At 53.8% G+C, this 20,472-nt stretch overlaps 1 protein-coding gene across 1 annotated transcript in view; it reads right to left on the reverse strand.

Annotated features, from left to right (window-relative positions):
* The window catches only part of LOC141728985 (SH3 and multiple ankyrin repeat domains protein 3-like), a gene marked incomplete at its 5' end in the record, with an annotated part of 77,119 nt that overhangs the window by 41,211 nt on the left and 15,436 nt on the right, over positions 1–20,472 (reverse strand). The window contains 3 exon segments of the mRNA XM_074540308.1: positions 229–309; positions 6,630–6,765; positions 13,109–13,233. Coding sequence (XP_074396409.1) covers positions 229–309; positions 6,630–6,765; positions 13,109–13,233 — 342 coding nt within the window.

Consider the following 20,472-nt stretch of genomic DNA (forward strand, 5'->3'; position numbering starts at 1 on the left):
ATCCCCATGGACATCCCCTGGACATCCCCTGGACATCCCCCCGGACAGGGACGGGGATCCGGCTCCCCCGCCCCCCGCGCCTCCCACACCCCCACGGCGCACATGCAAACAGCTGGAAAACCGCTGGAAAGCCGCCGGAAAACCGCTGGAAAACCGCTGGGAAGCGGCTCCCGAGCACCCCCCGCGCCTCCCGGGGGATCCCGGCCCCCATCCCGGCGCCGGCCTTACCCAGCTCCTCCAGCTCGGCCGTCATGGACTTGGAGCGCAGCGTGAGGGTGGTGCTGGGCGCTCTCTTGGGCGGCGGCGGGGCTGCAAGGAACAGAGAGGGCATCTTGCACCGCTTCTCGCGGAATTTGCGCGGCGTGGCCAGGTGCAGGTGCCACTTCTTCTCCACAGCCTGGATCTCCTCGTACTCGCGGGACGAGGAGTCGCACTGCTGCAGGATCTTATTGAGGCTGCGCGTGGACGCGAACTTCTTCATGATTCCCGCCGGGAATGTGCCCGCGGCCCTCGGGAATGCGGGCCACCCCCCCCCGCTCAGCGCGGAGCCCGAGCCATGGCCCCGGGCAGGCGGGGGATGCGGGCAGGGCTGCGGGGACAGCGGGAATGTGTCCAGCCTGAGCTCGGGATCCTCTTCCCGCCTCGGCGCAGCCCCCGGAGCGCTCAGCCCACCCCACCCTCCTCTTCCTCCTCCTCCTCCTCCTCCTGCTGCTGCCGCTGCCGCTGCTGGCCGCGGATCCCGACCCTATGGAAGCGCCGGCGTCCGGCCGGGAGCGGCCCAAGGACGCGTGGCCCGGGATGATCCCGAAAGCTCCCGATCCCGCATTCCCTGAGCGCCCCCCCCGCTCCCGGAGCAGCGAGGATGAGTGGAAAGCTCTTCCTCTTCCTCCTCCTCCTCCTCCTCGCTGCTCCTCGCTGACAATGCTGGAATAACGCTCCAGGATTGCCATGGCAACGGCAGCTCCAAGGATCCCTGTGCCTGCGGCAGGGATCCAGCGGGGCGGATTCAGCCCCAGCCGGGCCCACACAGGCGCTGTCACCGGGGTGGGGGGGACACGGCACGACCCCCCCCGGGCCCCCGGATCCCTTGGAGAAGCGGCCGCGGGGATGAGGAGGAGCGGGAGGAGGAGGAAGGCACCGGGCAGAGGGGGAAGCGCCGAGGGGCAGCGGCTCACCCCGGACTGGAGCGGCTGCAGCGGCCCGAGCGGCCCCGCCGGGGCTCCCAAGCGCCGAATTCCCGGCTGAATTCCCGAGGATTATTCCCGGCTGAATTCGCGGCTGAATTCCCGAGGCTGCCAGCCGTTCCCACGGCTCGTGCCTTTGTGCCGTGACAGGATAATTGGAGCTCCTCGTGCCAGCAGCGCTCCCTCCTTCCCTCCCTTCCCTCTTCCCTCCCTTCCCTCCCCCGAGCCCCGCGTGCTGCGCTGGGAGCGGCCCCGATCCCGGCCCCCCTCATTCCCTGCTCCCATCCCCCTGCTCCAGCCCTGCTCCCATCCCCCGGCTCCACTCGCTACTCCAATCCCCCTGATTCCACTCCCTGAATCCGTTCTCTACTCTAAGCCCTGCTCCCATCCCCTACTCCAATCCCTCTGATTCCATCCCTGCTCCCATCCCCCTGATTCCACTCCCCCTGATTCCATCCTGATCCCATCCCTGATTCCATTCTCTACTCTAATCCCTGCTCCCATCCCCTACTCCAATCCTTCTGATTCTATCCCTGAACCCATCCCCCTGATTCCACTCCCTGCTCCCATCCCTGATCCCATTCCCTGCTCCCATCCCTGATCTCATCCCCTGCTCCCATCCCTGATCCCATCCCTGCTCCCATCCCCCTGATTCCATCCCTGATCCCATCCCTGATTCCATTCTTTACTCCAACTCCCCTGCCCCCATCCCTGTTTCCAATTCCTGCTTCCATCCCCGTTTCCATCCATCCCCGCTCCTGTCCCTCCGGTCCCGCTCTTTCCATCCCCTGCTCCTGTCTCCTGCTCCCATCCCATTTCCATCCCCTGCTCCCATTTCCCCATTTCCATTCCCTGCTCCCATCCCTCTCCTCCCTTCCCTGCTTCCATTCCTGCTCCTCTCTCCTGTCCCTGCTCCTGTCCTGTGTTTCCATTCCCTGCTCCCATCCTCCTGATTCCATCCCTGATTCCATCCCTGCTCCCATCCCCCTGATTCCATCCCTGATTCCATCCCTGATCCCATTCTTTACTCCAACTCCCCTGCCCCCATCCCTGTTTCCAATTCCTGCTTCCATTCCTGTTTCCATCCATCCCTGCTTCTGTCCCTCCGGTCCTGCTCTTTCCATCCCTTGCTCCTGTCTCCTGCTCCCATCCCATTTCCATTCCTTGCTCCCATCCCTCTCCTCCCTTCCCAGCTTCCATTCCTGCTCCTCTCTCCTGTCCCTGCTCCTGTCCTGTGTTTCCATTCCCTGCTCCCATCCCTGCTCCTGTCCCTCCACTTCCATCCCCTGCTCCTTTCCCCCGTTTTCATTCCCTGCTCCCATCCCAGCTCCTGTCCTTGCTCCCATCCCTCTGCTCCGATCCTGTTTCCATTCCCTGCTCCCATCCCAGCTCCTGTCCCTCCTGCCCACCCATTTCCATCCTCACGCTCCCATTGCCCCTGCTCCCATTCCCCTGTTCCCAATTTTCATCCCTCCACTTCCATCCCCTGCTCTCATCTCTCTGCTCCCATCCCCTGCTTCCATTCCCTGAGTTTCCATCCCGTTTCCATTCCCTGCTCCCATCCCTGTGCTGCCATTCCCGGCTCCCATCCCCTTTCCTGCCCCTCCTCTTGCATCCCATTTCCATCTTCCTGCTCCTGTCCCTCCTGTCCCCTGCTCCCATCTTCCTGCTTCCATCCCTCTGCTCCCATCCCTGCTCCCATTCCCTGCTCCCATCCTTCCTCTTCCATCTCCTGTTTCCATCCCTGCTTCCATCTTCCTGCTCCTGCTCCTGTCCCTCCATTCCATCGTTTCCCAAACTCCCATCCCCCTGATTCCATCCCCTTTTCCCATCTCCATACTTCCATCCCCTGCTCCCAAGCCCATAATTCCATCTCCTTTTCCTATCCCCATAATTCCATCCTGTTTTCCCAATCCCATAATTACACCCCCTTTTCCCACCCCCCTGCTCCCATTCCCTGGAATTCCAGTCCCAATCCCCCCAAACCCATCATGTCTCCTTCCTAAAGTTCTCGTCCCTCTGGACAAATCCCTGCTCTGCCCGAGCTCCTGGATCTGCTCCCGGAATCCAGAACCCATGGAATGAAATCCCAGAACTTTCTGGGATCCCCCAGGACCAGCCATGCCCAGGAACTGCCACAGCAACTCCCTGGCTCCATCCTGGAATTCCTGGTGTTCCTTTGGGATCACCATCCTGCCCCACAACATTCCCAGCAATTCCCAGGGTTGATTCCCATCCCAACAATTCCCAGGTGGAGCCGGAGCCTGGAGCAACTGATGGGAATTCCAGGAATTCCAAATCATGGGAATCGAAACTGATTCCCAAAACTCATCCCAGGATCCCCCAAATCTCTCCTTTCCTGTATCCATGAGTTCCCAAAACTCTCGTTCCTCTTTGCCACAATTACAGAAATTCCCGATCTTGGGAATTCAGCCATTCCCAAAAAAACCACCACAACTCCAGGAATTCCAGACCTTGTGAATTCAGCCATTCCCAAAAACCACCACAACTCCAGGAATTCCAGACCTTGGGAATTCAGCCATTCCCAAAAAAACACCACAACTCCACAGCTGTGGTTGGGACCTTCCTGATCTTCCCTGCCCACCTCCCACATTCCCAAAAATCAGCACATCCCAGAAACTGGCACATCCTAAAAATCAGCACATCCCAAAAATGGGAACATCCCAAAAATCTTTGTATCCCAAACATTAATGCATCCCAAAAACAATCACATCCCAAAAATCAGCACAGTCAAAATGAGCAAATCCCAAAATTTTTTGCATCCCAAGCATCAATGTGTCCTAAAACCCAGTACATCCCAAAGAATGGGCGCATCCCAAAAAATGGCCACATCCCAAAAAATGATACACCACAAAAATGGGCACATCCCAAAAATCCATGCATCCCAAAAAATTATACATCCCAATAAATCATCACATCCCAAAAATCAGCACATCCCAAAAAAATGATGCACCACAAAAATGGGCACATCCCAATGTGGGCAAATCCCAAAATGGGCTCATCCCAAAAATTTATGCATTCCACAAATCAATTCTTACCAAAAATCAGCACAACCCAAAATGACCAAATCCCAAAAATTTTTGCATCCCAAATATCAAAGTGTCCCAAAACCCAGCACATCCCAAAAATGGGCGCATCCCAAAAAAATCAAACCATCCCAAAAATCTTCACATTCCCAAATGGGCACATCCCAAAATAAACACATCCCAAAAATCAGCACATCCCAAAAAATGGACAAATCCCAAAAATCTTCACATCCCAAAAGTTGGAACATCCCAGAAATCAGCACATGCCAAAAAACAGCTCATCCTGAAACATTGCGCATTCCAAAATGGGCACATCCCAAAATCCTTCACATTCAAAAATGGGCATATCCCAAAATGGGCGCATCCCAAATAATGATGCATGCCAAAAACGAGCACATTCCATAAACCAGCACATCCCAAAAATCTACACATCCCAAAATTGGCACATCTCAAAAATGGAAACATCCCAGAAACTGGTACACGCCAAACATCAACAGATCCCAAAAATTGGTGCATCCCCAAATCAGTGCATCCTGAAATCGGTGTATCCCAAAAAATGGACATATCCCAAAAATCGTCACATCTCAAACATCAACGGATCTCAAAAAATTGGTGCATTTGGAAATCGGCGCATCCTGAAATTGATGCATCCCAAAAACCAACGCATCCCAAAAATCAGCGTATCCCAAAAACCGGCACATCCCAAAAAAATGGCACGTCCCTTAAAAAATGGAAACATCCCAAAAACCAGCGCATCCCAAAAATCATCACGTCCCAAAAATCAGCACATCCCAACACCAACACATCCCAAAAATCGGTGCATCCTGAAATTAACGCATCCCAAAACCAGGTGCATCCCAAAAACTGGTGCATCCCAAAAAAAATTGCATCACGAAAACCAGTACATCCCAAAAATTGTCACATCCCAAAAATCAGCACATCCCAACATCAACACATCCCAAAAAATCGGCGCATCCTGAAATTGGCACATCCCAAAAATCGGGACATCCCAAAAACCAGCACATCCCAAATAACGGATGTATCCCAAAAATCATTGCATCCCAATACCAACACATCCCAAAAACTGGCACATCCTGAAATTGGTGTATCCCAAAAATTAGCACATCCCAAAAAACTCGTGCTTCCCACCTGGAATTTTCCACCCCTGCCATTCCCTCTCCTTGCTGGGGCCGCTCCAGCCCATCCCGAATCCCCAGAATCCCTGAAATCCCATAAACCAGCACATCCCAAAAGATGGCACATCCCAAACATCAACACATGCCACAACCTGGCACATCCCGAAACTGGCACACCCCAAAAGCTGGAGTATCCCAAAAATCAGCACATCCCGAAAACTGGGACATTCCAAAAAATGGAGATATCCCAAAAATCATTGGATCCCAACATCAACACATCCCAAAAATCAGCACGTCCCGAAATTGGCACATCCCAAAAATTGGCGTATCCCAAAAATTGGCTCATCCCAAAAAACAGCATATCCTGAAATTGGCGCATTCCAAAACCTGGAGTATCCCCAAAATCAGCGCATCCCAAAACCAGGCACATCCCAAAAACGGACACGTCCCAAAAATCATTGCATCCCCAAAAATGGCACATCTCAAATATCAACACATCCCAGAAGTTGGTGCATCCTGAAATTGGCGCATCCCAAAACCAGGCACATCCCAAAAAAATGGACACATCCCAAAAACCAATGCATTCCGAAACCAACACATTCCAAAAATTGGCACATTCTCAAATCGGCGCATCCTGAAGTTGACGCATCCCAAAAACCAGCATATCCCAAAAACTGGCACATCCCCAAAAAATGGCGCATCCCAAAAAAAAATAGAAACATTCCAAAAACCGGCACGTCCCGAAAATCAGCGCATCCCAAAAACCAGCACATCCCAAAAGCTGGAGTATCCCAAAAATCAGCACATCCCAAAAACTGGGACATTCCAAAAAATTGAGATATCCCAAAAATCATTGGATCCCAACATCAACACATCCCAAAAATCAGCACGTCCCGAAATTGGCACATTCCAAAAATTGGCGTATCCCAAAATATGGCATATCCCAAAAAACAGCACATCCTGAAATTGGCGCATCCCAAAAACGGGCATATCCCAAAAACTGGCACATCCTAAAAAATGGACACATCCCAAAAATCATTGCATCCCAAAAAATGGCACATCTCAAACATCAACACATCCCAAAAATTGGCACATTCTGAAATCGGCGCACCCTGAAGTTGACGCATCCCAAAAACTGGCACGTCCCCAAAAAAAGGCACATCCCAAAAAAAAATAGAAACATTCCTAAAACCGGCACATCCCGAAAATCAGCGCATCCCAAAAACCAGCACATCCCAACATTCCCGGGAATGGCGGCTCACCCTTTTTGCGGGATCCCTCCTCGGTGTCGGGCTTGCGGCTGACGGACACGACTTTCATCAGGAGGTGATTCCCGCCCTGCCGGATCAGCGCCACCACCTGCTTGTGCCCCACCTTCACCACGTTCACTCCGTTCACCTGCATTCCCAAAAAAAAAAAACCAAGGATCAGAATTCCCAGTTGGAAAAAAAAAATCCTGTTTTTCCTTTTTTTTTTTTTTTCCCCGTATTTTTTGCGGTGGTCGGGAGTCTCGCTGCCTGGTGATGGCAAGGAGGAGAGGGGAATGGCCAATTCCTGCTGGGAGATTCCCAAAAAAATGGGGTTTTTCCAGGTTTTTTTGGAGTGTCTGGTCATGGAATGTTTGGAATGGAGAGAATTCCCTGGAAAACCATTCCATGGATTGCAGTGAATCCCATGGGAACTTGCCCATGGAATGGGGTCAACTTGGAGAGGGAGAAAGGTCCAAGCCGGGATCCTCGGAAGGATTTTGGGATCTGGAGAATCCTGGATAATCCCAAATTCTCCGGAATGGCAACCCCTGGATTTCTGCTCTTCCTTCCTGGTGAAGGTTGATTCCAAAATTCCAGGAGTTCTTTCCAACACTCCGTATTTATCCCATGGATCCATCCCGAAGGACGGCCCCGAGCCCATTCCAGCTCCTTTGCTCTGGGAAACTTGGGAGCTACCAACAATTCCACACAATGATTCCCGGGAATCCAAAGTTTCCCGGAGCAAAGAAGCCGGAATGGGCTCAGGGCTGTCCCTCGGGATGGATCCATGGGATTAGGACAGAGTGTTGGCAAGAACTCCAGGAATTTTGGGATCAATCTTCAGCAAGAAGAAAGAGCAGAAATCCAGGGATTGCCATTCCGGAGAATTTGGGATTATCCAGGATTCTCCAGATCCCAAAATCCTCCCGAGGAACACAACTTGGATCTTTCCCCCTCTCCAAGCTGACCCCATTCCATGGGCAAATTCCCATGGGATTCACTGAAATCCAGGGAATTCTCTCCATGTGTACCAAGCTCCTTCCAAACTGCTGGAATTCCACACCCGCATTCCAGAGCCAGGAATTCCTGGATCCTCATCCCCTTTCCCCACCTCCTGAATCATTCCCAGCTCCCATCCCAATCCTGCTGGATCCATCCTCCACCTGGGATCCAAGTGGGAATTTCAGGGAGCTCAGGAATTTTGTCCTTCCAGGATCTGCCACCACATCCAACCAAAAAAATCCATGAGAAATCCAGAAATTCCTGGGAGAATTCCCTTTTCCCAAGGGAATCCCCGAGCCTGGAACCTCCATTCCCTGCCTCGCAGGGTTTGCTGGAATGGGAAATTTCCAAGGTTCTCCCATCAGCATTTCTCAGGTTGGGAATGAAATCCTGGAATCTGGGAATCCCTGAGGCTGGAAATCCCACTGGGAACATTCCCAGCACTGCCATTCCCATCCTGATCCATGGATTTGAAATCCCTTGGGAATGTCGATTCCCACTGTCCCGCTCAGCCCATTCCCATCCTTACCAACCTTTTCCATTAAGAATTTTTCCCAAATATTTCATTCCTGGCTCAGCTTGAGGCCATTCCCTCTCATCCTGTCCCTTTTCCCTGGGATCAGATCCTGATTCCCACCTGGATCCAGCCAGGGAATTGTTGGGAATTGTCTCCGACTCCTAATTCTATTTATTTCCACCTGAATTTGAAGGAATTCCAACAAAACCTTCGGGATAACCTGAGCCTGACTTCCATCCCCATGGAATTCCTTGGGATTTCAATCCTGGAATTCCCTGTGCTCCCAATTCATCCCTGCCTTGATTTCCCTCAATTCCTCCCCTCCGGAAAGCTGGGAGAGCCCAGTGCTCATCCTGAGCCTCCGGAATTCCAGGGCTGAGCAGCATTCCCGGACCCCCCTTCCCGCAGATCTCCGGGATCTGCTCTCCCAGCCCGGTAATTTGGGAATGGATATTTTTAGGAATTCCTCTCTCCTTGGTTACTGGGAAACTTCGTGTTCCGAGACACCTCCCGGAGAAATCCGAGCTCCGCATTCGTTCCCAACTCAGAGCGGAACATTCCAGCTTTTTTTTTTCCCCACACCAGAATATCCCAAATTTTGAGCATTTCCATTAAAAAACTGGAGCTGGATCAGCCTCTTCCCTCTCTTTTTTTTTTTTTTTTTTTTTCTGTTGCTCCCAAATTCCCAATGATCCGAAATCCCGGCCTTTGATATTTCCTCGGATCCTTTTTATCAACCTCCCACGCTCCGGAGCCGGAATTATCCGCATTTCCTGCTTTTTTTGCTTCCTGACCTTTCCAGCAGGGAGAGGATCTGGGAATGTTTCAGCGCTCCCTCATTCCCACAATTCCAGAGGGGGAATTTTTTGTCCCAGAGGATTTTTCCCTACCCTTCTGTATTTTTGGGCTCCGTGTCTTTAAAAAAACTCTGGAATTTTGTTCATTGGGATCATGGAATGGTTGGGATGCGATCATCCCATTCCCACCGCTGCCCAGAGCAGGATTTTTCCTCATTCCCGAAGAAAATCATGGAATTGTAGTGGTTGGAAAAGCCCTCAGAGACCACTGCTAACCCACATTCCCAAATCCAGGTTTTTTGAACATTCCCAAGGATTTGACTCCACCACCGCTCCTTCCAAAGCTTCCCAACCTTTTCCATGGAGCAACATTCCCAAATATCCCACCGAAACCTCCCCAGGGGATGCTGGGATCCCACCTGGATCCCTCATCCCAGTTTTTCCTTTAAAAACATTGGGATAACAATAAAATCTGTCCCTTAATCCTGGAAATATCCACAGATTTCCAGCCATGTCTGCATCCCAAATGCTGGGAATTCCCAACCAATTCCTTAAGGAATCATGGAATTCTCATGGAAGTGGTCAAAGTTTTCCACTTCCAAGGCTCCTCATGGCAAAAATTCCAGGACTGAAAACCTCCCAGGATGGGGGGAGACAAAAGGCTGGAAATCCTGGATTTTCCTCTGGAATTCCGGTGGGATTTTCCCAATCCCACTGCCGGAGAGGTTGGATCTTGGCAGTTCCCCAGAGTGGCACCGGGAATTTCCTCATGGAGCCATTCCCGGAATGTGGTTCATGGGATCATGGAACTGTTGGAGGTTGGAAAACCCTCGGAGATCAAATCCCAGAATTCCCAGCTCTTCCTGGATCCAGGTCCTCCAAATCCACTGGGATTTGATTCCCTCCAGGAGGAATTTTCCTGATTTTCAGCCTGAACTGTGCCTGTTCCAAAGGCTGCTCCGGATTTTCTGGGAGGAATTCCTGCCAGCGTATTCCCGAAGGGAATTCAGGGCTGGAATTGGCACCAAGGGCAGCTCGGGAGAGCTCCAGGGGTGATCCAATTCCCAAAGGGAATGTGGGGACCCTGGATCCCTCCCGATCCACACCTGGAGAATTCCAGATCCTCCTGATCCCAGTCTGGAGAGCTCCTGGCACTTCCGCCACCTGGAGGAGCCCAGAGCCCTCTGGATCCACACCTGGAGAATTCCAGACCCTTTTGATCCACACCTGGAGGACTCTGGATCCTCCTAATCCACACCTGGAGAATTCCAGATCCTCCAAACCTGGAAAACTTCTGGAAGCTCCTGATCCACATGTGGGGATGCTGGATCCCTCTGGATCCACACCTGGAAAACTCCTGGAAGCTCGGTGACCTGGGGGACTCTGGATCCCTCTGGATCTACACCTGCAGAATTCCAGAACCTTCTGATCCACACCTGGAGGATTTCTGGAAGCTTGGAATCCGCAGGAATTTCCCCATGGAAAGGGGGTCAGGCCTTGGCAGGGGCTGCCCAGGGAGGTTTGGAGTGCCCATCCCTGCAGGTGTCCAGGGAATTCCTGGAATTCCACTCAGTGCTCTGGGCTGGGGATCAGGCTCAGCTTGGACTCGGTGCCTTTGGAATTCTTTTCCAAGCCCAGGGATCCCGGGATTCTGAGGAGAAGCACATGGGACCAGCTCCAGGATTTTGGGAAGCCGCTCCCGGGTGCTGAGCTGGGATATTCCCGGTGTCACACTGGCCCCAAATGGAAGTTCAGGGAATATGCGAGGCTGGAGCTGGGAAATTATCCATGGAAAAGGCAGAGAGGAGGAACATCTGGAAATTGGATTCCATGGATAAAAGGAACTCGCAGAGCTCAGAGGGAAAGGGACAAATCCCAGTGGGGAAGGAAGAGCTCAGGGAATTCCCAACACAGCTCCTGAATCCACTGGAATGAATCCAGAGGAGGCCCTGGAGGTGTTCCAAGGCTGGAGCCCCTGTGGAGTCAGGTTGGGAAATCTGGGAATGTTCCCCTGGAGCAGGGAAGGATCCAGGGAGAGCTGAGAGCCCCTGGCAGGGCCTGCAGAGGGACTGGGGACAAGGCCTGCAGGGACAGCACCCAGGGAATGGCTCCCACTGCCAGAGGGCAGCCATGGGTGGCATCTTGGCAATGAGCAATTCCTGCCTGGGCTGGCATTGCCAGAGCAGCTGGGGCTGCCCCTGATCCCTGCAGTGCCCAAGGCCAGGCTGGGCACTGGGGCTGGAGCAGCCTGGCACAGTGGGAGGTGTCCAGAGGCTGGAAGTGGATGGGCTGGGAGGTTCTTCCAACCCAAACCACACCAGGATTGGGGAATGGTGGGATCCTGGCCCATGGAATGCCGGCAGTGCCTCGGGAAGGGCCCCCGAGCCCCCCAGGGATCCGTGCAGGCAGAGCCCGGGAAAAGTGGGATGTGCCCCGGGCTGGGGGCCAGGGCAGCTCCGCTGGGATCGGGGCCGGGATCGGGAATGTCCTTCTGGGCCTGCCCAGCTCCTGCCAGGAGCCAGCGGGGATTGGGATCTGCTCCAGGGAATGAGCCCCGGGAACAGAGGGAGCGGCCTCAGCCTGGGCCAGGGCAGGTTTGGGTTGGAGATTTGGGAATTTCTCCATGGAAAGGGGTCAGGCCTTGGCAGGGGCTGCCCAGGGAGCTTTGGAGCCCCATCCCTGGAGGTGTCCAAGGGATTCCTGGAGGTGGCACTCGGGGCTCTGGTGGGGATCGGGCCCAGTTTGGACTCGCTGACCTTGGAATTCTTTCCCAGCTCAATAATCTGGGAATTCTGTGCTCACACCCCATGAGAATTCCCAGCACATCCCAGTTATCCAGGGAATGAGCCCTGGGAACAGAGGGAGCGGCCTCAGCCTGGGCCAGGGCAGGTTTGGGTTGGAGATTTGGGAATTTCTCCATGGAAAGGAGCCTCCAGCCGTCCCAAATCCCTCTAGGCTCTGTTTTTCTCCTTCTCCTGTCAGGACAAGCAGGAGTTGGAACATCCCAGGTCTCCTCCCAGCTTTCCATGGAGACAGAGCCTGAAATCCTCAGCGTGGAGAAAATCGGGATCAGATTCCCACCCAAAACACGTCAGGCAGCACAAAATGCCAGAGATTCATCCCAAATGGAATCCTGGGATGGTTTGGGTGGGAAGAACCTCAAAGCTCATTCTGGGGACAATTCCCACCATCCCAGGCTGCTCCAGCCCCAGTGCCCAGCCTGGCCTTGGGCACTGCAGGGATCAGGGGCAGCCCCAGCTGCTCTGGCAATGCCAGCCCAGGCAGGAATTGCTCATTGCCAAGATGCCACCCATGGCTGCCCTCTGGCAGTGGGAGCCATTCCCTGGGTGCTGTCCCTGCAGGCCTTGTCCCCAGTCCCTCTGCAGCTCTCCTGGAGCCCCTGCAGGCCCTGCCCTGTGCTGGCAGCTCTGCCTGGATCCCTCCCTGCTCCAGGGAACATTCCCAGCTCTGCCTGGAGCCTTCCCTGCTCCAGGGAACATTCCCAGCTCTCCTGGATCCCTCCCTGCTCCAGGGAACATTCCCAGCTCTCTCAGATCCCTCCCTGCTCCAGGGAACATTCCCAGCTCTCTCAGATCCCTCCCTGCTCCAGGGAACATTCCCAGCTCTCCCAGCCTGGCAGGATCCATCCCAATCCCAACACTCCACACATTCCATTGCAATCCAACTTTCCATGATCCCTTTCCAACCAAAGCAGTGCCTGGATCCAGTCCCTGAACCATTCCTTGGATTTCCCACTGGAAAGCCTTTTTTCCACCTTTCCAAACTCCAGCCCTGTCCTGTTGCCACCAATTCCATGGGAACATCCCAAGTTCCTCCTCCAGCCAGGAAAATCCCTAAAGAACCAACAAATCCAGGGAACACCCTGAACATCTCAGTGTGTTCTCCACGGGATGGAGCAGCCACAATTCCAGAGGGATTCGCTGGCACTGAGGGACTCTGGATCCCTCTGGATCCACACCTGGAGAATTCCAGATCCTCCTGATCCACACCTGGAGGACTCCGGGATCCCTCTGGATCCACGCCCAAAGAACCTCTGGAAGTTCCATGACCTGGAGGACTCCGGATCCTCCTGACCCATACCCGGTAGAATTCCAAAACTCCTGGGCAATTCCCGAAATTCCCGGGGAAGGAGTGGAATTCTGGGATGAGCTCACCTCGATCAGAAAGTCCCCCGTGCGCAATCCCGCTCTCCAGGCGACTCCTTCCACATCCACGGATTCCAGGTACTGCAGCGCTGGGAATGCCGGCGTGGGCGTGAACTCCTCGATCGGGGTCTCGGCTGGAAAACACAACGGGAAGGGGAACTGAGGGATTTCCAAGGAAATTTCATAGGGGAAGGCTCAGCCCGTGCACAGCATTCCTAAAATCGTGGAATTACGGAGCTGGAAAATCCTTGGAGCGCAAACGTTCCCAGCAGTGCTGAGGCCACCCCTGATCCGTGTCCCCAAGTGCCACATCCATGGATTCAGGGATTTGAATCCCACCCCTTGTCCTGCCCCTGTTCCCACCTCAGTGATGGAATCCAAGGTGGAATCAGTATTGGAATCAATTACGGAAATAATGAAGGAATCCAAGATGGAATCAATGATGGAATCAATGATGGAGATAATTAAAGAATTCAAGATGGGATCAATGATGGAATCCAAGATGGAATCAATCATGGAACTAATAAAGGAATCAATAATGGAACTAATAATGGAATCAGTCATGGAAACAAGGATAGAACCCTAGATGGAATCTGAGATGGAATCAATGATGGAATCAATGAAAGAATTCCATGATGGAATCAATAATGGAACTAATAATGGAATCAATGATGGAATCAATGATGAATTCAAAGAAGGAATCCAAGATGGAATCCAAGATGGAACCAATAATAGAATCAGTCATGGAATCAATGATGGAGTCAGGGAATCATTTGGGTTGGAAAATCCCTTGGAGAACATCAAACCCAACTGTTCTCAGCGCTGCCGAGGCCACCCCCGATGCGTGTCCCCCAGTGCTGCACCCACATGGGTTTGGATCCCACCGGGAATGGGGATTCCTTGGACACCTCCAGGGATGGGGCTCCAAAGCTCCCTGGGCAGCCCCTGCCAAGGCCTGACCCCTTTCCATGGAGAAATTCCCAAATCTCCAACCCAAACCTGCCCTGGCCCAGGCTGAGGCCGCTCCCTCTGTTCCCGGGGCTCATTCCCTGGAGCAGATCCCGATCCCCGCTGGCTCCTGGCAGGAGCTGGGCAGGCCCAGAAGGACATTCCCGATCCCGGCCCCGATCCCAGCGGAGCTGCCCTGGCCCCCAGCCCGGGGCACATCCCACTTTTCCCGGGCTCTGCCTGCACGGATCCCTGGGGGGCTCGGGGGCCCTTCCCGAGGCACTGCCGGCATTCCATGGGCCAGGATCCCACCATTCCCCAATCCTGGCGGGGTCTGCCTGGGAAGGACCTCCCAGCCCATCCCAAGGATCCCTCGGGATCCAGGAGATCCCACGGGCACAGCCCAGGAAGTTTTCCAAGCGTTTCCATTCCCAGCATCCATGAATTGCACCCCAGGTTGATCCCAAATCTTTGGCTCCCAGAATGGATCCAGAGGATCCACCTGGATCTGCCACAGCTCCAAAAAATGGGAGAAATTCCCACTGGGACAATCCAGCCTGAGGAAAATCCACCCATTCAATCCTTCCTGCCCTCCTTATCCCAAGTTTTCCCCTTTCCCTTTCACTTCCAGCTGAGTCCTTCCCACAGAGCCGCAGGGTCTCCGCATTCCCAAATCCACCTGGAGCGGATCAGGAGCCAGGAGAAATTCTCATCCCTACAAATTCTCCCAAGAAATGGATTTTTAGGAGCTGACAGATCCCAGATCCCCGAGGTGACCCCGGAGGCCTCTCCTTTGACGCCCTTCCAGCAACATTCCCAACGTTCCCCTCCCTTCCCGCCAAACCAAGCCTCCGTTTCCACCCAGATCCAAGACTTTTCCTCCTCCATCCGTTTTTATTCCCACATTTTAGGCGGGATTTTTCCACTCCGGCATGGATCGCACCCCGGGAACCTTTCCCTGCCACCCCTCCATGTGCTGAAGCTTCTCAGCTGCTTCCCACCAACGGCTTTCCACGATTTCTGCCTTTCCCGGGAGAAGTGGCAAACGCTTGACAGCTCATCCCTATTTTTAGACATTCCGACGGAATGTCGGAGCGCTCTCCAAACCCTCCAGGATCCTTCCAGGATCTCAGCCCCTCTGATCCCAGGATGGTCCAAGCATCCGACCTGGCCTTGGACACGTCCAGGGGTCCCAGCCATGGATTCTCTGGGATAAATTTCACGGAGCGAATCCCACATTCCCACGGATCCCATCGCACTCCAGGCCCATCCATCGCCTGAGTTATCCATGTGTCATTCCAGGCACTTTTCCAGCTTTTCCCGTGGGCTGGGAGCCACCAGCCCACGGTGGGTGCACGTCGTGATCCAGGATTTGGGAAGTGCTGCCAGAGCCTGAAGGATTTGGCAAATGGGAAAATTGCTCAGGAATTGGGAGTTGTCTCCCTATGGAATCATTCCGGGAGCAGAATTTCATCCAGGAGGGGACAAAGAGACACAGGGACAATTCCCACCATCCCAGATTTCTCCAGCCTGGCCTTGGGCACTGCAGGGATCAGGGGCAGCCCCAGCTGCTCTGGGAATCCCTTCCCAAAATCCCAGCCCAGGCTCCCTCTCCAGGGAATTCCCTCCATTCCCAGCTCTCCCAGCCTGGCATTGGATCCATCCCCACCCCGACTCCTCTCCAGGAAGGGATTTTGGGCTCTGGGGGCTTCACTGGCAATCTCAGCACTCCAGGAAGGGTCTCCCTTCCCTTTGCCATCCCCAACTTCCATAAAAACCCCTGGGGATGGATTCTGAGTGTCCCAAATGCCAGAATGGTTTGGGTGGGAAGGGCCCTTCAAGCCCATCCCATTCCAAGCCCACCATCCCAGGCTGCTCCAGCCTGGCCTTGGGCACTGCAGGGATCAGGGGCAGCCCCAGCTGCTCTGGCAATGCCAGCCCAGGCAGGAATTGCTCATTGCCAAGATGCCACCCATGGCTGCCCTCTGGCAGTGGGAGCCATTCCCTGGGTGCTGTCCCTGCAGGCCTTGTCCCCAGTCCCCCTGCAGCTCTCCTGGATCCCTCCCTGCTCCAGGAGAACATTCCCAGTTTCTCAGAGGGAAGCTGATCCAGTCCTCTGGATTTGCTCCAGGATTTCCAGGTCCTCCTGGTGTTGGGAGCACTGGAGCTCCCCCAGAATGGTTTGGGTGGGAAGGGACCCAAATCCCACCCAATTCCAACCCCTGGAACACTTCCCATCATCCCAGGGTGATCCAAGCCCTTTCCTGGCCTTGGGAATTTTTCTCCCAGGTTTTACAACCCGTGGGGATGGAGAAGGGAGAGGAGAAGGACATCCCTGCTCCCAGCAAATCCTGGGAATCCTGATCCACCTCTCCCAGCTCAGCCATTCCCAAAACCAGTTTGGGACCAAACCTGATCCAGGGAATGCTCCAGCTGTGGAAATCATGGGAAATCCATCCCTAAGTGCATGCCCAGGGGAGAAATCCAATGGGAAGAGTCTCTCATCCAACGGGAGAACCAAACCAAAAAGTTGGGAATTCCAACCAAAAAGTTGGGAATTAAATCCAGGAAGTCCCTGCTGGGAATGAGGGAAATTCCCCATCCAGGAGGTTCAGCCTTTCCCACCAAAATTCTGGACTCGGAATTCCAGGAGGTGCTGTTGGAACCCTCTGAGGAGCCACCACGGCCCTGGCTGGGGAATTGGGAATTCCTGGGCTTAAATTCCCAAAATTCCAAGGTGGAATTCCAGAGCCAGCTGTGGGAGAAGCCCTGGTGGAGCTGGGTCACTGGGAAGGGCTGGGAGCGCCAAAATCCATCTGGGAGGGACAAAATCCATTCAGGAGGGAACCAAATCCCAACCTAGGGACACCAAATCCATCCTGGAGAACCAAACCCCATCCAAGGGAACGTCAAATTCCAACCTGAGGGACCAAATTCTGTCCTGAAGGGACCAAATCCCACCCTGATGATCAAATTCCATCCTGGGGACACCAAATCCCATCCTGGAAGCACCAGATTCCATCCTGGAGAATCCATCCCATCCTAGGGAACCAAATCCCATCCTGAGGGACCAAACCCATCCCAGGGAATCAAAATCCCTCCTGGAAGCACCAAATCCCATTTTGGGGGCACCAAATCCCATCCTGGGGACACCAAAATCCCATTCAGGAGGACAAAATTCCATCCTGGAAGCACCAATTCCCATCCTGGCCATCCCTGGAGTGGTCAAGCAGTTGGAGCAGATCCCCATCCCACGGATCCCAGAACGTTCCAAACTCATGGAATTCCCAAAGGATCCTTCAATCCCCAATGGATCCTGGCAAGCTCCGAGCTCAGGGAATTCCCAAAGGATCCATTGATTCCACAGATCCTGGAATTTGAAGTTCTGAGCTCAGGGAATTCCCACCTGGAATATCCAACTCCCCAGCCCAGCTCCAGGCCGTTCCCTCTCCTTCAGAAGATCCTCAGGAAGGAATAATCTTAGGAATTTTGGGAATGACCCGGTTCTCTCCAGGCAAACCAAGGAAAACTCATCCCATCCAGCAAAAACGTGGATTCATTCCCTTAATTTGGATTTTAGGACACATCCCTGCAATCCATAAAATCACGGAATGGGTCGGGTGGGAAGGGCCCTCAAAGCTCATCCCATTCCAGGACGGCATTCCATGATCCCAGGCTGCTCCAGCCTGGCCCTGGGCAATTCCAGGGATGCAGGGAGAGCCACAGATTCCCTGGGAATTCCCAGGGGATTGGATGTGGGGCAAGGCCAGCTCTGAGAGCTGCAGGGACCGGGATAAACGGGAATAACTCAGAATCCTGGGATGGAACGGGATGGGATGGGATGTTCCCCTTGGGAATTGGGAAGAGCCAGGGCTGGGATGGGCTGGGCAGGACCCCAGGGTGGGCAGAGCCTTTTCCCACGGAATGGGAAAAATTCCAGGGAGGAATTTGCAGCAGGAAGAGCAAATTCCTTTAAGGATCATCCCAAAATCCGCCTTCCTCCTCCTGCCCGGAATGAAGCTCCAGCCCTGCCTTTTCCAGCTCCTTTTCCCTCTTTTCCCCAGAGGTCTGGAGTGGTTTTCCAGGAAAATCCAAAGGGATCAGTGCTGACATGGATGGGGCCAATTCCTGGTCTAAAACCCATGGAATTCCAGCCCCAAATCCATGGAATACAGAGATGAGGGGCTGGGAAATGGGGAGGATTCCAAGCCACTTCCCTAACTTGGGAATGCTGCTCCAGAGGCAGCATTCCCAGATTCCAGAGCTTCCAGGCCAGGACCCCTCTGCATCCATGACCTCCCTGAGTCCCACAGAATTCCCAAATCCCACAGAATTCCCAAATCCCACAGAGCCACACACCCACTCCGAACACTCCCCTCAGCCCTGGCACATGAAGGGAAACCAGGAATGGCAGGAGAGCCGGGAAGGAAAAAAAAAGAGGAAGAAAAAAACCAGGGAATGGGATTGAATTTCCCATTTCTTCTGACACAAAAGCTGTGGGATTGATCCCAAAAAAAACCCCATGGATGCCATTTTGGGCCCTGAAGTTTCACTTGGTGCTCCACAGATGGGAAATCCATAGGGAACGGGAGGGAAATTCCCACTGGGATGGCAAAACTTGGGACAGAATGGACAGAAGGACGGAAATCCATGAGTTCTCCTGGAAAATCCCATTCCAGCCCTGGATCTGCAGCTCTTCCCAGCTTTCCTCCCACATGGAAAACAGCTCCGCTGTCCCTCTGCTCCTGGGAATGCCGGGGGTGGAGAGGTCTCTCCATCCTGAGCTTTTCCCGCCTCCTCCTCTTCCCTAAATCCATAGGAACATTCCCAAGTCTCCAAGGGATTTTTTTTTTTTTTTTTTTTTTTTGCAGCAAAAAGGTGGAATTCTGACCAAAGGAGCCACAGGAAACTCCCAGGAAAGATCCTGGCCGTGGGAGAACCCCGGGATGAGCCGGGAATGAGCTCCAGGGTGGGAGCAGCAGGAAAAGCTCTCCCGGTTTTCCCCAGGGATCCCAAAAGCCCCCAGCCAAAATCCAGGGAAAAGCTCCAAGCATTCCAACCCCAAAACCCCATGGATGGAGCTGGGCAGGGGCTGTTCATCCCCACAGGGAAAAAGGAGTGAAAATTCCCAAAAATTCCAAGCAGCATCCGCGCCAAAACCCCCAGAAAGTGGGAAAGGAGAAGACGGAACAAGGGATGGAAATCCCTTTGGAGCCCCCCAGGATTGCTGGGAATGGGGCTCTGGAGCTGAGCAGGGGCCGTTCGTCCCTCCGGGAAGCAAAGTGACAATTCCCAACAATTCCAAGCAGCATCCCCAGAAAATCTCCTGAAAATTCTGAGAGAGCCACGATGGCAGCAGGACACGGCACTAAACCGGAGAAATCCGGGGAAGAAAATCCCTTTGGAGCTCCCCCAGATTGCTGGGAATGAGAATCTCAAGCTGTTCATTCCCGGGGGGAAAAGAAGTGAAAATTCCCAAAAATTCCAAGGCACCACCAGCACTAAAACCTCCAAAATTCCGAGAGAGCTACAATGGCAGCAGGACACGGCACAGAACCGGAGAGAACCAGAGAAATCCAGGGAAGAAAATCCCCTTGGAGCCCCCCAGGATTACTGGGAATGAGAATCCTGAGCCGTTCATCCCTCAGGGAAAAGGAGTGACAATTCCCAAAAATTCCAAGGCACCACCATCACCAAATCCCCCCAAAACCCCAAATCCACAACGCCAGACCACGGCACTGAACGAGCCAGGGAGGAAAATCCCTCTGGAGCCTGGGAATGAGAATCCCAGGAATGAGAATCCTGAGCCGTTCATGCCTCAGGGAAAAGAAAAAGAATTCCCAAAAATTCCAAGGCACCACGAGCAGCACCAGCCCAAAAATGTGAGAGAGCCACGATGGCAGCAGGACACGGCACTGAGCCGGAGAAATCCAGGGAGGAAAATCCCCTTGGAGCCTCCCAGGATTGCTGGGAATGGGGCTCCGGAGCCGTTCATTCTCCCAGGGATAGGGAGCAAAAATTCCCAAAAAATTCCAGTGCACCACGAGCAGCACCAGCAGCACAACCCCCGAAATTCCGAGCGAGCCACGATGGCAGCAGGACACGGCACTGAGCTGGAGAAATCCAGGGAGGAAAATCCCCTTGGAGCCCCCCAGGATTACTGGGAATGAGGATCCCGAGCCAGGCAAGGGCTGTTCATTCCATCGGGGAAAAGGAGTGAAAATTCCCAAAAATTCCAAAGCATCACCAGCATCACACCCCCCTCCAAAACCCCAATCCACAACCCCAGACCACGACACCGAACGAGCCAGGGAGGAAAATCCCTCTGGAGCCTGGGAATGAGAATCCCGGGAATGAGAACCCCGAGCCATTCATTCTCCCAGGGAAAAGCAGAGACAATTCCCTAAAATTCCAAGGCATCGTCA

The sequence above is a fragment of the Zonotrichia albicollis genome, chromosome 4 (assembly GCF_047830755.1).
Source record: "Zonotrichia albicollis isolate bZonAlb1 chromosome 4, bZonAlb1.hap1, whole genome shotgun sequence".
NCBI lineage: Eukaryota > Metazoa > Chordata > Aves > Passeriformes > Passerellidae > Zonotrichia > Zonotrichia albicollis.